The sequence below is a fragment of the Desmodus rotundus genome, chromosome 1 (assembly GCF_022682495.2).
Source record: "Desmodus rotundus isolate HL8 chromosome 1, HLdesRot8A.1, whole genome shotgun sequence".
In the NCBI taxonomy this organism is placed as follows: domain Eukaryota; kingdom Metazoa; phylum Chordata; class Mammalia; order Chiroptera; family Phyllostomidae; genus Desmodus; species Desmodus rotundus.
In genome coordinates this window covers 142637496-142653713 of record NC_071387.1, presented here as the reverse complement: position 1 = coordinate 142653713, position 16218 = coordinate 142637496, and the positions used below count along the sequence as shown (strand labels likewise).

The 16218-nt window shown below is 35.2% G+C and overlaps 1 protein-coding gene across 2 annotated transcripts in view; it reads left to right on the top strand.

Moving 5' to 3' along the window:
* The window catches only part of FBXL17 (F-box and leucine rich repeat protein 17), a 475635-nt gene that overhangs the window by 33470 nt on the left and 425947 nt on the right, over positions 1-16218 (top strand). For both annotated transcript variants that reach the window (XM_053911271.1, XM_053911273.1), the window contains exon 4: positions 7102-7233. In XM_053911271.1, coding sequence (XP_053767246.1) covers positions 7102-7233 — 132 coding nt within the window. The remainder of the gene's footprint in view (positions 1-7101; positions 7234-16218) is intronic.

Below are 16218 nucleotides of genomic sequence, written 5' to 3'. Positions count from 1 at the left end.
TGATGTAATCCGCTTAAGTCTCTCTCCCAGGCTACAGCAGTATGACTTGACCTGTTTTAACATGAGATTCTACCAACTGTCTTCACACACTGATGTCTAAGACCCTACAGAATACCTTATTCATACCTTTTATATAGCTTCGATTTTTTTTTAAGATTTTATTTATTTATTTTTAGAGAGAGGGGAAGGGAGGAAGAGGAACATCAGTGCATGAGAGATACATGGATCTGTTGCCTCTCGCATGCTCCCAACTGAGGACCTGGCCTGAAACCCAGCCGTGTACCCTGACCTGGTATTGAACTAGTAACCTTTTGGTTTGAAGGCTGGCACTCAATCCACTGAGCCATACAAGCCAGGGCTAGATCCAATTCTTCTATTTCCCAATGAACCTGGATGGTGCCTTAAGTATTGAGGTCTCTTTATTGCCTAGGATCTGATCAAATTGACAAATAAAATAAAGGAATAGTGACGGAGGAAAATAATCAGATTTATTACTTAGAAAGGATAGATTGGAAAATGTTGCTTAGTGATAGAGTTAAGTGAGTTTGCTGACTCAGTGCTGGAGTTCGGCTATCTGACTCTCTTTATCATCAGGTAGGCCCAGTAGAGGGGCCTGCCTGGGTAGAAGTGGAGATTGCTTGCTTCCTGTGGGCAGTTTGTTCCGAAGATGAAGAAGAGTAGAAATTAGCTGAACATGTACAGTTTATTAAACACAAACTAACCAGTGAAAAGACCAGGAATTAGATTAGTCGAACTTCCTCCAGAAGAAGGAAGTAGTAGTAGAGAAGAAGCATTTTCCTTCAATGTCTATATATTCTTGATTTATTCATTTTAGAACATCTGTACTGATTCCTTGCTATGGAAATTGAGCACTTAGTTCACTTATCCTCCTTCCCTGTCTCCCTTCCTCTTATCTTCCCAACATAATTCTATTATAATTTTGGTTAAATAAGAATTCAGTGTTTACATTTTACAATTATGTACCTATCTTTTTCTCTATAGAATTTTGCTTTTATTGAAATTAACAAGTGTCTCTTTCTCCCCTTCAGTTGATTTTTAATTTTTAATTTTTTGTCCTTGTCTTTTATTTACCCAAATACAATTCCTTGTCTTTTCATTTGCTTTTGAAGCAATGGGTCAGACAACTTTTGCCACAATAATGTTTGTCAAAGTGACTGGTGTAAAAATTTCGGCACCACATTCCCTCTGAAGGCACTCCTGATGAAGGCAAGTGATTTTGCCATTGTTGTCCACTTCGTAGTATTTCAGAACAGCCTGCTTAACCTTCTTTTTTGTATACTTATTCTTTTTTTTCTTTTTCTTTTTTAAATTTAATTTTCACTGTTATTCAGTTACAGCTGTCCTCATCCTCTCCCCATCCCTCCACCCCAACCCATCCGAACCCACCTCCCTCCCCCACCTCCACATCCCCCCTTTTCGTATACTTATTCTTCTTGGGGGTGGTGTGAGACTTCTTCCTTATCTTAGCACCACCATGACGTCTCAACACAAGACGAAGAGGGGATGCCTTTTGAAAGTTGTAGTCAGACAGACTAAGTCTATCTGCCAGTTGCTTGTCAGTAAAGATCAGTCTTTGCTGACCAGGAGGAATTCCTTCCTTATCCTGGATGTTGGCCTTTACATTGTATATTGTATCTGAGGGTTCATCCTCAACAATGATAGTCTTCCCCATAAGCATTTTCACGAAAATCTGCATCTTGGTGGTGATTCCACCACAGATGGCAGATTGGAAAAAGCCTGTTTAATTTTTGTAGTTTTTAACACTAAAGGAGCCAAAAGCTTTTCCTCAGTTGTATTAGTATATCCATATGTAGATACTTCATCAAAATTTGTCTTCTTAAAGCAGAATTTCCTGGCATATTCTGAAGGCTCTTGTGTATAAATGCTCTTATATTAGTGGTCATGTTAGTATCCTAACCTTCACCATTATCCTTAAGGCATTCCTCATTTTGCTGTTTTATTAGATGTATTATTCAGATGTCATGTCTTCTTTCTCTTGGTATATTGTCATGTTTTGTTAAGCACAGATTCTAATAGTTTCTTAATAAAGGATATATGGGAGGTAAATCTTTAAGAAGTTGTGTCTGAAATGTCTCCTTTCTACCCTCACACTTAATTCAGAGTCTGAATACTGAGTATAGAATTTTAGGTGTGAAATAATTTTCCTTTAGGATTTGATAGCATTGACTTAATTGTTTCTTTCAGTGTTGTTGTTAGTCAGTTTGATCCCTTTTTTTTAAAAGAAATCTTTAATTCTTTGTATGAAGTCTGTTTCTTTCTGAAAGTCTGTAGAATCATTTTTTTATACTCATAATTCTGAAATTTTATGATGGTTTGCCTTACCATGGGTCTATTTTTGTCCTTTGTGCTAAACACATGAGTCAGCCCTTTCGGTCTGGATGTCTGTAGCCTTTCATCCTGGAACATTTTATAGAATTAATTTTTTGAATCTTCCATATTCACTGTATAAGCTTTCACATTATGCCCACCTTTTCAGCAATGTGCTATTGCTCTCAGGTATGAATGGTGTATCCCAGTCCGAGGACCCAATGTTTTTCTCTCCCCAGTGAACTGCAGGCTTTTACTATGGCAGAAGAGTGGCAAGGTCAGGCTGTGCAGTAATGGGACGTGATCTGAGTACTTAACAACCCTAAAACAGACTTTCAAGAACCCTGTGTTTCTAGCACCAACCTCGACCTCACAGCCAGACATTCGTGAGCCTATTGGCCGTTCTGTAGGGATTATCAAGTTGCTTTTGTGCCTTCCCTATAATTGGCTTTGGATCCAGCTTTCTCAGGTTTAAGTAGTGTGCCATTGTACATTTGTTGTAGAAGTACATGTACCTTTTAATGCATTATAATATCTGGTAGTGGATCTAAGGAACATGATGAATAGTGATGAATAAAAATGACACTTCATTGTATCTGCAACAGCAGTAATATTATATGAAATTGTCTTTGATTTCTGTTTACCATGTCCCATGTACTGCTAAATACTTTTTTTTTTTCCCCTTACATAAATAGGTGACAGGCTAAAGTTGATTTAGAAGATAGTATGAAAATAAAAATGTACTTTTTTTTTTCTCATTCACGCTGAATTCTACCCATGGACCCAATTTAGAACTCCTGAATTAACTGAAACATTATGAAACCATAATCATGGTCTCCTGTATTTGTCCATATTTTTAAACTGGCTTCTAGGGTGTGTAACCTGATCAACCTTTCATTCATTCAGCAAATATTTACTAAGTATCAATTAAGTGTAGGACAGTGTGCTGGCATCAGGGATACATTAGTTAACAAAACAAACTTTTATCTTCATGGAGTTTATATATCTAGTGGAATATATAATTGGTTATCATGTAGCCTTTATTAAAATACATAGTTTATATGTACCACCACCCCTAGAAAAATAACTGAAATCACTTACCTTTCTGATAATATCAGTACTTGACACAGAATTTGAGAGGTTTTATTATAGAAGTAGTATTTACTTATTTATTTTTATTTATTCATTTTTAAATTATTGTATTGTTCAATTACAGTTGTCTGCATTTTCCCCCAACTACTCTCCCTGACCCCAGCCAAACCCCCCTCCCTCCCTTGCTTCTACTCTCCCTCTTGGTTTTGTCCATGTGTCCTTCATAGTAGTTCCTGAAAACCCTTCCCCACATTGTCCCCTCCCCCCTCCCCTCTGGCTATTGTTAGATTGTTCTTAATTTCAATGTCTCTGGTTATATTTTGTTTGCTTTTTTCTTTTGTTGATGATGTTCCAGTTAAAGGTGAGATCATATGGTATTTATCCCTTACCGTCTGGCTTATTTCACTTAGCATAATGCTCTCCAGTTCCATCCATGCTGTCTCAAAGGGTAGGAATTCCTTCTTTCTCTCTGCTGTGTAATATTCCATTGTGTAAATGTACTATAGTTTTTTGATCCACTCATTTACTGATGGGCACTTAGGTTGCTTCCAACACTTGGCTGTTGTAAATTGTGCTGCTATGAACATTGGGGTGCATAGGTTCATTTGGATTGGTGTTTCAGGGTTCTTAGGATATAATAAAAGTAATAGTGTTTTTTTGAATAACAATAAAAATATATTTTTTATTTTTTTATTTTTATTCAGTTACAATTGTCTGCATTTTCTCCCCATCCCTCCACCCCACCCCAGCCAATCCCACCTCCCTCCCCCACCTCCACCCTCCCCCTTGATTTTGTCCTTGTGCCCGTCATAGTAGCTCCTATAGACCCCTCTCCCCACTATCCCCTCCCCACTCCCCTCTGGCTATTGTTTCATTGTTCTTAATTTCAATGTCTCTGGTTATATTTTGTTTGCTTTTTTCTTTTGTTGATTATGTTCCAGTTAAAGGTGAGATCATGTGGTATTTGTCCCTCACTATCTGGCTTATTTCACTTAGCATAATGCTCTCCAGTTCCAACCATGCCATTGCAAAGGGTATAAGCTCCTTCTTTCCCTCTGCTGCGTAGAATTCCATTGTGTAAATGTACCATAGTTTTTTGATCCACTCATGTGCTGATGGGCACTTAGGTTGCTTCCAGTACTTGGCTATTGTAAATTGTGCTGCTATGAACATTGGGTATTATTTAGTTTTTTAAAAAATATGAGATGAATAGGCAGAAAAAACAAAAACACTACCACACATTATCATACTAATTAGATTAACCACTATTAATGCCTTGTTGTATATTTTTGTTTCTTTTCTCTCTATATATTTATTTGTATATTTAAGTATGCACAATTTGTTTGTAAAACTGGATTATACATAAAAACTTGTGTAAAGCCCTGGCTGATGTGGCTCAGTGATGTGGATTGAGTTCTAGCCTGTGAACCAAATGGTCACTGGCTTGATTCCCAGTCTAGGGCACATGCCTGGGTTGCAGGCCAGGTCCCCAGTAGGGGGCATGCAAGAGGCAACCACACATTGATGTTTATCTCCCTTTCTTCCTCCTTCCCTTCCCCTCTCTCTAAAAATAAATAAATAAAATTTAAAAAAACTTTACAAAAATTATCATTTTAAGTGTTTACTTCAATTTTAATGGCTATATAATAATTTTATGAAAGCACCTTAATTTATAACCTTAGATTGTTTTCTACTGTTTTTTTTAAAAAATTTGTTTTGGCCTGGCTGGTGTGACTCAGTGGGTTGGAGTGTTGTCCCATAAACCCAAAGGTCGCAGGTTTGATTCACAGGCAGGGCACATACTGTATTTTGCTGTGTATAATGCGCACCCATGTTTTTTGCCCAAACTTTTAGGAAAAAACCTTTCATTTTAATTTTTTATCTCAATTTTTAATTTATTTATATTTAGGTGTCCTGCTTTTTGTATTATAAAGGGTATTATTTTGCATATGATTATCATTGCTTTCTAGAGTCACACTTTTAATGCATAAGCATAAATAAAATATTTAAAACTATATAGGTACGGAATTAGTACCACCCATGTATAATGCACATCCTTATTTTTCCCTCAAAAATTTGAGCAAAGAGTGTGCATTATTCGTGGCAATATATGCTACCTACGTTGCAGGGTTGGTCCTTGGTTGAGGTGCCTGATAGATGTTTCTCTCACAAGGATGTTTCTCTCTCTCCCTCTTTCTGTCTGGAATAAATAAACATACATAAAAATTTAAAAAATTTATTTCTGCTGATTTTTCTTAGTTAAATCTTACCAAATATGCCTTTAGTTGATTATTCCAACACTTTATTATGAAATATTTTAAATATATGGAAAATTTGAGTTTTACAGTAAACACATATCTACTACTTAGATTATATAATCAATGTTTTAATATGCTTGCTTTACGATTTATCTATCCAATTACCCGTTAGTATTTAGTTAATTATTTAGTAAGTATTTAGAAGTGGAGCCATGCATTTTTCAGGTGCATTTTTGATATTTTTTAAAATCTATGGTTAAGAAGCCCTCCAGGAAAATTTTTGTTAACTAATTTACACTCTTACCAGAGATTATCACCATACTTTGAACCCTTGCCAGCACTGGGTTTTAATTGTTTTTATGTGACTTTTTGCTAATTTTTCATATATAGGTTGTTTCTAAAGTAAGTTTCTTATTTTAGTTGGAAGATGACTCTCTTCATATGTAATACTCATAAAACAACATTCATTTATAATTTGCTTTTATGATCTAATCTCCACTATAGATTTCAAAAAGAAATACAAGTAATTTGTTCTTTGTTGATACTTAATGTTTTTAAATGGGAACACTGTGCTTGTTTATTAATTATTTAGGTACAGTTGGGATTTCAATGAGAAAATTACTAGTCCTTTTATAGTTTTAGTTCATGCACTCCAGTGTGTGAATAAGTATTCTTAGACTATTAGTGGTGGTGCATTCAGACTTTTTTCTTTTTCACAGAGTATTGTGCCAAAGGAGAGAAATGATTCACTGGGACATGCAACAGTAGAACTAGAATCTCATGAATTAAATTCTTTCACTCACTGGTCCTTTGTTTTACTTCTTGGACCTTCGTTTTATGCCTCGGACTGGTGTCCCACTCAGTGTAACACTATAACTGCTGTAGAGACTCAAGAAATAAAGATGTGAATTTGAGGTCTTAAGCAATCAAGGCACTTAGGTGGCATATAATGTGAGGTAGTTGAAGCAAGGAAGTAGATTAGAACATGGAAAGGCTTACCCAATACTGTTTTAAATGATAGATGGTTTGCATTTTATTTTAAAAGTAGTTTATAAACAATTATATAACTTTGGTATGGCTATTTAAAAAAATTATATGGAAATTTTACAAGAAATATGTTACTTTTTGCCCCGGCTAGTGTGGCTCAGTGGATTGAGCACCGGCCTGCCAACCAAAGGGTTGCTGGTTCGATTCCTATTCCATTCCCAGTAGGCACATGCCTGGGTTGCAGGCCAGGTCCCCCATATGGGGCACACGAGAGGCAACCACACATTGATGTTTCTCTCCCTCCTTCTCTCCCTTTCCTCCCCTCTGTCTAAAAATAAATAAATAAAATCTTAAAAAAAGAGAAATGTTACCTTTTAAATTTTCTAAGCATTTAACCAAATCTTTTTGTTCACAGCTGGGCTCAAAATGCAGAGAACTGAAAGATATTCATTTCGGCCAGTGTTACAAGATCTCAGATGAAGGCATGATCGTCATAGCTAAGGGCTGTCTGAAATTACAAAGAATATACATGCAGGAAAACAAATTAGTAAGTACTTATATCATCCTTGTGTTTTTTATTTTGTTTCTAATTTTTAAATTTCTTATAATTTACCTTATACATTTTCTTCTGCTTAGCATTTTTTTTGGTGGTTTGGAGGCAAATTCTACGTAAAAGCAAGAATTCATTCCACACAATGATTTTACAAATTGATGCTCTAATCGTATAGTTGGTTGTATGTGGCACTTGCATGACAGTCAGCTAATTCAGATATATTGGAAAAATTAAATTTTAGTTGTAAAACATAGTAAATATGTGGTTGTAGATATTCAGGGAGATGTATACTTGTGAAACAGAGCTTTTCACTAAGCATGGTGAAAAATGGTGATTCCATGAATTGTGGTAGATAATCTTGGTAGCTACATAGGTTTTGTATTTTAGGCACACACATGTGTAACATTCATACTTCATGTTTTATATGTGATATACTTAAAACCATTTAATTTTATTTTATCGACATATAATTTACATATACAGCTCACTCTTTTAAAGTGTAAATTCAGTGATTTTAGTATTTTCACGAAATTGTGCAATCCTCTTCACTAATTCTAGAGTATGTTCATTACCATGAAAAGAAACTCTGTGCTTGTTAGCCGTCATTCCCCATCATTTACCCTTCTTTCAGGCCCTGGCAGTTAGTAATCTATTTTCTATTTCTATGGGTTTGCCTATTATGGACATTTCGTATAGATGGAATTACACAGGATATGGTTTTCTGTGTCTGGCTCTTTTCACTTAGCATAATGTTTTCATGGTTCATCCTTGTTGTAGCTTGTGTCAGAGCTTCATTTCTTTTTTAGGGCTGAATAATATTCAAAATTCATTTAATTTTGATTTGGTAGACACATAGTACAAGTTAATGGAAAAGTTGTCACTAGGGAGGTGCTAATAGAGTTTTCAGTGCTGAAAATGGGACTTTACAATAGGCAAGGTCGCTGTGGCCAGTGTGGCTCTGTTGGTTGGAGTCAGTCCCATTAACTGAAAAGTCACGGTTTGGATTTCTGGTTCAGGCACATGGCGAGGTTGTAGGTTCCTACAAAAGGCAACTGATTGATGTTTCTCTCTTGCATTGATATTTCTCTCCTTCCCTTCCACTATCTCTAAAATCAATAACCTGTCCTTGGGTGAGGATTAAAAAAATTAAAAATAGGCAAGGGTTGTCTGGAATATGTAGCATATTTACAAAGACTTGTATTTTTTAAAAGATTTTGTATACTTTTGGAGAGAGGGTAAGGGAGAGAGAGAGAAAGGGAGAGAAACGTCAGTCCGTTACCTCTCACGCATGTCCCAACCAGGGACTGGACCTGCCACCCAGGCATGTGCCCTGATGGGGAATCAAACCACAGAGCTTTCACTTTGCTGGACAATACTCAACCAACTGAGCCATGCTGGTCAGGGCCAAAGAAGACTTGCTTTTTAATTGTATCCCCAAAATAAAGAGATCTTTTTATTGCTTCTTAGAGTTACTTTCTAAAATTTGATAAATACATCTCATATATTGTAAGTTTTGAAAGGTTTCTAGAACCATCAGCAGTTCAAATGAGATAATGCTATTTTAAAAATATTCCAGCCCTGACTGGTGTGGCTCAGTGGATTGAGCACCTGTTTGTGAACCAGAGGGTCACTGGTTCGATTCCCTATCAGATGCAACCTGCCTAGGTTGTAGGCCAGGTCCTGGGTCAGGGGCACATGAGAGGCAACCACATATTGATATTTCTGTCCCCCTCTTTCGCCCTCCCTTCCCCTTTGTCTTAAATAAATAAATAAATAAATAAATAAATAAATAAATACAATATTACAGTTAGAAAAATTGAAACACTATGAATTAAAAGTAAATGCTTTTGTTACCACATAGAATTATTCCTGTCACTGAAATTATATAGTAAAAATGTTTTACTTTTCTCTTTACTACATTTAGTACAAAGTAATTAACCACTCCTGAGGCAGTATGATCTTGTAGAGGGAATAAGATCTTCTTGGATAGGGGGACTGAATTTTGACTCCTGGTTTTCACTTACTTGCTTTGTGACTCTGGGAAAGTTACTTAAGCCCTCTGAGCCCCATTTGTAAATGAGGTTAATACTTGTCTTTTTGCACATTGTGTCTAATGACTAAATGACATAATGTCCTTAAATTGTCTAGTATAAACTCTGACTCATAAGAGACTACTAAAAGCCCGGGCTGGGTGGCTTGGTTGGTTGGAGTGTCGCCCTGCACACCCAAAGGTTGGGGGTTCTTTTCCCTGTCAGGGCACATACCTGGGAATTGCGTTTGATTCTCTTTCTCTCCTTTCCTTTCTCTCTTTCTCTCAAATCAATAAAACATATTCTTAGGTGAGGATTTAAAAAAAATTTTTTAAAAACTAGTAGTTTTTATGAGATTATGACGTATTTATTATTTGTTGATTTCCACTACTCTCAAGATAAATTAAAGGATGGTTAACCCAACTTAATTTTTTTGTATTTATCACATAATGGGAATATTTGTTGCGCAAACACAGAGAAACATTTTTTTTTGACACATTAAAAATTTTAGTGTCTCTGACAGGTATGGCTCAGTGGGGTCTCAGGCACGATTCCCTGTCAGGGCAAAGGCCTGGGTTGAGTGCCAGGGCCCCCCCCCCGCCGCTGGGTACGTGAGAGAGGGAACCAGTTGGTGTTTCTCTTCCTATCTTTCTTCCTCTTTCTCTAAAAATAAATGAACAAAATCTTTTAAAAAATTTCAGTCAGTGGTTTCCCAAAGGAATTAAATGTATATGTATTTTTAACTGTATACTGTTGTGAAGGTTCTAGTTATATTCACATTAGCTTTTTCCTAATATTGTGGTCCATTAAAAAGTTGTTATACACCTAAATACCAAGGGAAGCAGTTTTGTATATAGAGCTACTCAGTAAACATTGATTTCATTGTAAATTTAGAGTGACAGCCAGATATTAAAGAAAGGTCAGTTTAATAAAGTTTCTTTTTCAATTTAAGGTTCTTAGAAAAGAAAATTTACAATACTTTGAACTCTTTATTTTGGACAATTGCATTATTGATAACTAACCTCCCATAGGAACTTTGCTTTGTATTTTTGGAATTTATGAAGTAAATTCTTTGAATTATTTGAATATTTTGATATTATTTGAATTATTTGAAAGACTGTAATTTTAAGTATTTGGGTTATTTTAACTCTGAGAAGTGTTGTTACTAGTCATTTAACAATGAATATTTTAAATAGGGTAACTAGAAGTAATTGTTGTCTGGTTAAAGGCAAGTAATATCTAGGTAGCTATTTATATTTTATATGCAATTACAAACAGGAAATATAAATGTCGTTAAATAGGAAAAATATTTTAAATTAACAACTAATAGAAATACTTGGGAGAATACTGTGTCTGAAAGGATACCAACAGTATTTGACATGTGTAGACATTGTTAGCCAAATTGTTCGCTAATTTTCTTATTAAAGCGAATTTTCTCAAGAGTTTTAGAGCTTCATTGTGTAGTCTATGTACTGTCTATGCTCTGTAGCATCATAGCATAGGCTTTTTATTTAAATATAAACTCTGATGACTTTAAAATGTCAAATTGGTTGTTTTTATACATTGGCAGTATTTGACCGAGTACACTTTTTTCCATGTTAGATCTTGGCCTTTAGGTGGCAGCATTGTCTTTGTATATTTCAGTGATAGATTATTTTTGAGTCCTTGATATAACTAAAAAGATAACAATGCTTATACACAGTTTTTGCAGGTATTATAGGTTATTTAAAATTTTTATTCTTTAGGTGGTTTTCATGGTAGAATTTTTTTTAAGTTTTTATTTATTTATTTTTAGAGAGAGGAGAAGGGAGGGAGAAAGAGAAGGAGAGAAACATCAATGTGTGAGAGCAACACCCAGCTGGGGGACCTACCTGGCCCACAACCCCAGCATGTGTCCTGGCCTTTTTGTTTCTGGGATGATACCCAACCCCCTGAGCCACACCAGCCCGGGCAATGGTAAACTTTTTTATTAAAATAATTTAAAGTATTAGTTGCAGCTAGAGTGTTAAAAGATGAACTTTCTGTTTTACACAAAGCAAGATATTCAGACATCCTTATTTGTGGAACTAATTTAGGTAAGATAAACTTTAGAATAGGGGAAGGATTCCTGTGTTTACCAGAAGGAAAACTTTTATTCAGGTGGAAATCGAGGACAGTGACTTGACATTTTAAGACTCAAATTAATTATGGCGAGGCAAAGAATTAGGATTTACAGGTAAAATCTTAAAAGAACATATTTCCAAAAAAATGAATTTCTGTTTTAGTTATTTTTGAGTTAGACACGTGCCATTTACCTACATGGATGTATTTTGCATTCACCATGAAACTCTAGTATAGCATCTAGAAGTACATGCGAGGAATACAACTATAGTGAGGGTCTAGTATACTGTATACACTGTTTCCCTGCTCCTAATGGTAGCTTCCACATCACTTCTGTGCAATACTTGCTCCAAAGTTATTTTAAAGGTGTATTTAGTTTGTGTGTATAGTTATTGATGATCTAGGAACCTCATTAAGTATATTCTCTCTGCTTCTTTACTTTCTTTGTTTTAGATTCTGTTTCTGTACTTTTTGGACAGAGGAACTCTTTGGGCAGCTTCTTATTCAGTTGTAAAATGATGGGGGCCAGATAGATTATCTATCATTTGTTACCCAATCTGATGTTTTAAAGTACTGTACTAGAATTTTATGAATTATTATGAAAATAGCTTCCATGCTGAGTCCTATCATTTTAATATTAGATCTGTATGTGTCGTGTGTATTTGTATTTTTTTAAATACCTTCTACTTTGTAGAGTTGAATTGTGAACTAGTATAGACTTTCTGAATTATCAAGAAAGTAATAATGTATTATGGATAGAATTTAGAATGTTTTAGGGAAATGATATATGTTTATTGATTTAAACTTGATTTCCTGAAAGTTGTGACCTTTTATTTTATTTCAACCCCCTGGTAAATTGTTATTTTACTAGTGTTTTAATTCTATGACATCTCCTGGAGCCCTTTGGCTGCTGCTATAACATGATTTGTAACATTGTTTTTCATTGTTTTTAATTTTATTATCTCTTGGAGGCTTACACAGATACCACAGGATCTAAAGTTGCCTCCAGGCTTTCTTCTTCCAGACTGGAAGCATTGAGGGGGTGATAGAGGCAAACACTGTTTGGATTGAACTGAACTCAGTTTGTGCCTTGCTCTTGCAGTTTCTTACCTATGTGATTGAGGTTATCTTAAATTTTGTACATTCATTTCTTCATTTGCAGAAAGGATATAAAACTGCTTCAAACATGCTTTTATGAGGATCAGACTAAATGAGATTAAGAGGTAAAGCACCAAATGTGTTTCATACGTAGGGGATCTTCAATAAAGGTCACTTTTCTTCCACTTCCTACCAGAGTTTATTTCTGAAGTCTACTAATTTGAACTGGGCTGCGTCAGCGCCTAATATTACCTACTATGTTCTTATTTCACCTATTAACTACCTACAGTTTAATTTCTTTTTACTGCTTGCTGTGATTTAAGGCTGTTGTAACAGCCAAGTAAGTAGATTGGTGGTCATGTCATCATCAGCTGGGTTATGTAAGGTAAACATTTGCATCAGAGCTTAAATAGCAGTGGTTAATTCAGCACCCTAAGAAGGCTTATGTTTCTTCATTCATTTACTTTTCCACTTAGAGTTCATATATTAAAGGATTTGGCCCTCACTCCCCTCAGTTCTCCCTATGCAATCCTGATAGTTTATTTCTCAAGCACTCCTTGTGAAGAGAGTTTACTTGTAATCTCTGACATAAATAATTTACATTTGTGAGGGAGGCCGTTTTCACTTCAGCCTCCAAAATCTCCCAGGGTAGATATTTGCCTTCATTGCCTTTTCCTCTCTTAATAGATGAGGCATTTACCTGCACACAGAGTGGTAGTTTTCAGTAAACAGTGATGCTTGAATGTGGCATTCTAAAGACGGAGACCTAAACATACATACTGAGCTTCATTTTATTGTTGTATACTACATTTCAGGGTTTTGCTGTCACTTATTGATTTTTAAACATATTTAATACTTATCTTTTATTGAGTATTTTCAATGTACCAGGCACTGTGCAATTTTACATAATTAATCCTCAAACTACCATATACAGTACCTTATTTTTATTCCATTGTACAGATGAGTATATTGAGGCCTAGAGAGGTTAAGTAACAACAAATCTGTGTCAAAGTCAAGATTCTAACCCAGATCTGTTAGATTCCCAAACCTTTGTCTCCAAGCTCCTTTGATTGCATGGATACATTACAGATGGGGCAAATCCATATGTCTTTGAACCAAGCAGTAATTTTCAAAAGGCATTATCTCCCTTTAACACACAGATGGGTAGTGTGAGACATCAAAGGGAGGAAGTTAGCCCTGGCCGGTGTGGCTCAGTGGATTGAGCACCCACCTGCGAACCGAAGGGTCGCTAGTTCGATCCCCAATCAGTGCACATGCCTTGGTTGTGGTCTAGGTCCCCAGTAGGGGGCGTGTGAGAGGCAACCACACATTGATATTTCTCTCCCTCTCTTTCTCCCTCCCTTCCCCTCTGTCTAAAAAAATAAACAGAAAAGCTCTATTTCATCTGTTTTTTTAAAAAAGAAGTTAACTATTAGCATGAGGGAAAGATCTTTTTCCTAGGATGACAACTGATTTCAAGGCAAGCTGTAAGTACCAATGGAGATATATTAGAGTCTTTTCTGAGAAAATTAGTAAAATTATCAAATAAGAGAGCAGTCTTCAATATAGTTTTTAATGTTGATCTTAATCATGTACAGATATAAACATAATTAACTTTAACAGAATTTTACTCTTTATGTAACAATTTTCCTTTGCAAAATTGTACTATTTTATATTTTTGTGAAATTTGGATTTAGATGCTGTTAATATTTCATTTTTGTCCAGCACATTTAACAGAGATTTTAATGGATTAATGAAGTAGATAACTTTCTTTTTTAAAAAAAATATTTTATTTTAAGAGAGGGGAAGGGAGGGAGAGAAACATTGATGTGAGGGAGAAACATCAGTGGGTTGCCTTTTGCCTTCTGCAAGTGCCCTGATGAGGGCAGAGCACAGTCTGCAACCCGAGTATGTGCCCCTGATGAGGAATTGAACCTGTGATCTTTTGGTTTGCAGAATGACACCCAACTGACTGAGCCACACTGGCCAGGGCTGAACTGATAACTTTCTACTCTGTTCCTTACCACTATTTCAAATGTCCATTCAGTTTAGTTAACATTTGAATATCTACTACATGCCAGGCACATATGAGAGGTGTTGAGGAATTAAAAAAGTTATATTGCTAAAGAGAAGAGATTTTTGTCTAGGCTTACGTGCTATGGAAGTGTCAATCATAAAAATAGTTACTGGTATGAGGGATAAAAGAGGAATCAGGAATTCCTATAAATCATAGGTGATATTTGAACTGGGTCTTGATTGATATATAGTGATATGGTAATTGTGAAGCAAGCAAACATTTTTTGGTCAGGAAAAGTGATTGCAGTTGGGAGAAACAGCACTAATGAAGACAGGCACCAGGAAAATATGTGGGATGTTTCAAAAGTGGTGGGTATTACGGTAAGATTGATTAGCTTTACAGGCGGGGTGGGTAGGGCAAATGTTCATATTTGTGTCTGTGAAGGAAGGTAGGGACCAGATTGTTTAAGTTTCTTGAGTTTAGGTAATGGGGATTATAGCATGGGATTTCACCAAATGTGAAACAGATCATATTTTGGGGTTTTTAAGTTCTTTTTTGAATTTTGAGAAATTAGGAAAATACGGAATACTAAATAGTAAAATCTGTGTACCCATTACCCATTGACATTTACTTATTTATTTTTTAATTTAAATATTTTATTATTTATGCTATAACAGTTGTCCCAATTTTTTACATTTTGTTAATTTGTTTCTTTTTCTTGAGTTAATAAAGCAAATAAAATGTGTGTAAGTCTCTGTCGTTTTGCATGCAATGCCATTTCACTGTATCCTTTTAGAGGCAAATACTATGATGATCCACAATGCTTTAAACGTTAAAAAAAACCCTTAACATAAATGATAACATGAACAACAATATAGTATTATTTAATTTGTAGTCACATGTAGTTTATGTCTGATGTTACCTGGTTAAATATCTAGTCTCACCACAGTATATATCAATATGGAATTTGCATTTTTTCTTTTAAATTGTTTATGAGATCCAGCCATGACAAATATGTAATTCATTCTTTTTTAACTGTTAGTGTTCTATATATGTATATATGCCCTGCTTATTAATTTTCTATTGAAAGATACTTAGAATGCTTCTGGCATTCTACCATCATAGGCAGTGTTGCAATAAAACTCTTGTGCAAGTCTCTTGTGCTTATTTCTAATACCTAAAAATGTAATGAATAAGGAGCTAAGATATTTATATTTTCAGATTTTTACTAAATCATGACAGATTGTTCTTCATGAGTAATTGAGATCATGATTCACAGGTATATCTTTCTGATAGATTGTCAACTCTTTTGAAGGTGGGAAGGGACCTAGCTGTCTCTTTATCCCATCCCTCTTTCATGTTAGCACATGATATTCAGTAAATGTTAGTTTAGTGACAAATTGGCTACTACTGAACTGAACATGCTTTTTAAAATGCATTTCTTCAAGTATTTGCAGAACGGCTTTGAAAACAATATGAATTTGTGTGTATAAATAAAAACCTGAAAAATAGCTGAAGGATGCAGAGTCAGTTTTTCTAACTTTTCTAGTTTGATCTAGTTACTGGATGAGTGATGCCATTTAATTTATCGAGCCACTCCTTAACATACTCAAGGAGTATTTCTTAGGGCACTTGCTTTTAGCAACATGCTGTTCTGATAAACTAGAATATAATTTTTATTCTTGTCAGAATTACATTGATTTGTACTTTCTTATCATTAATAAAATTGGTTTA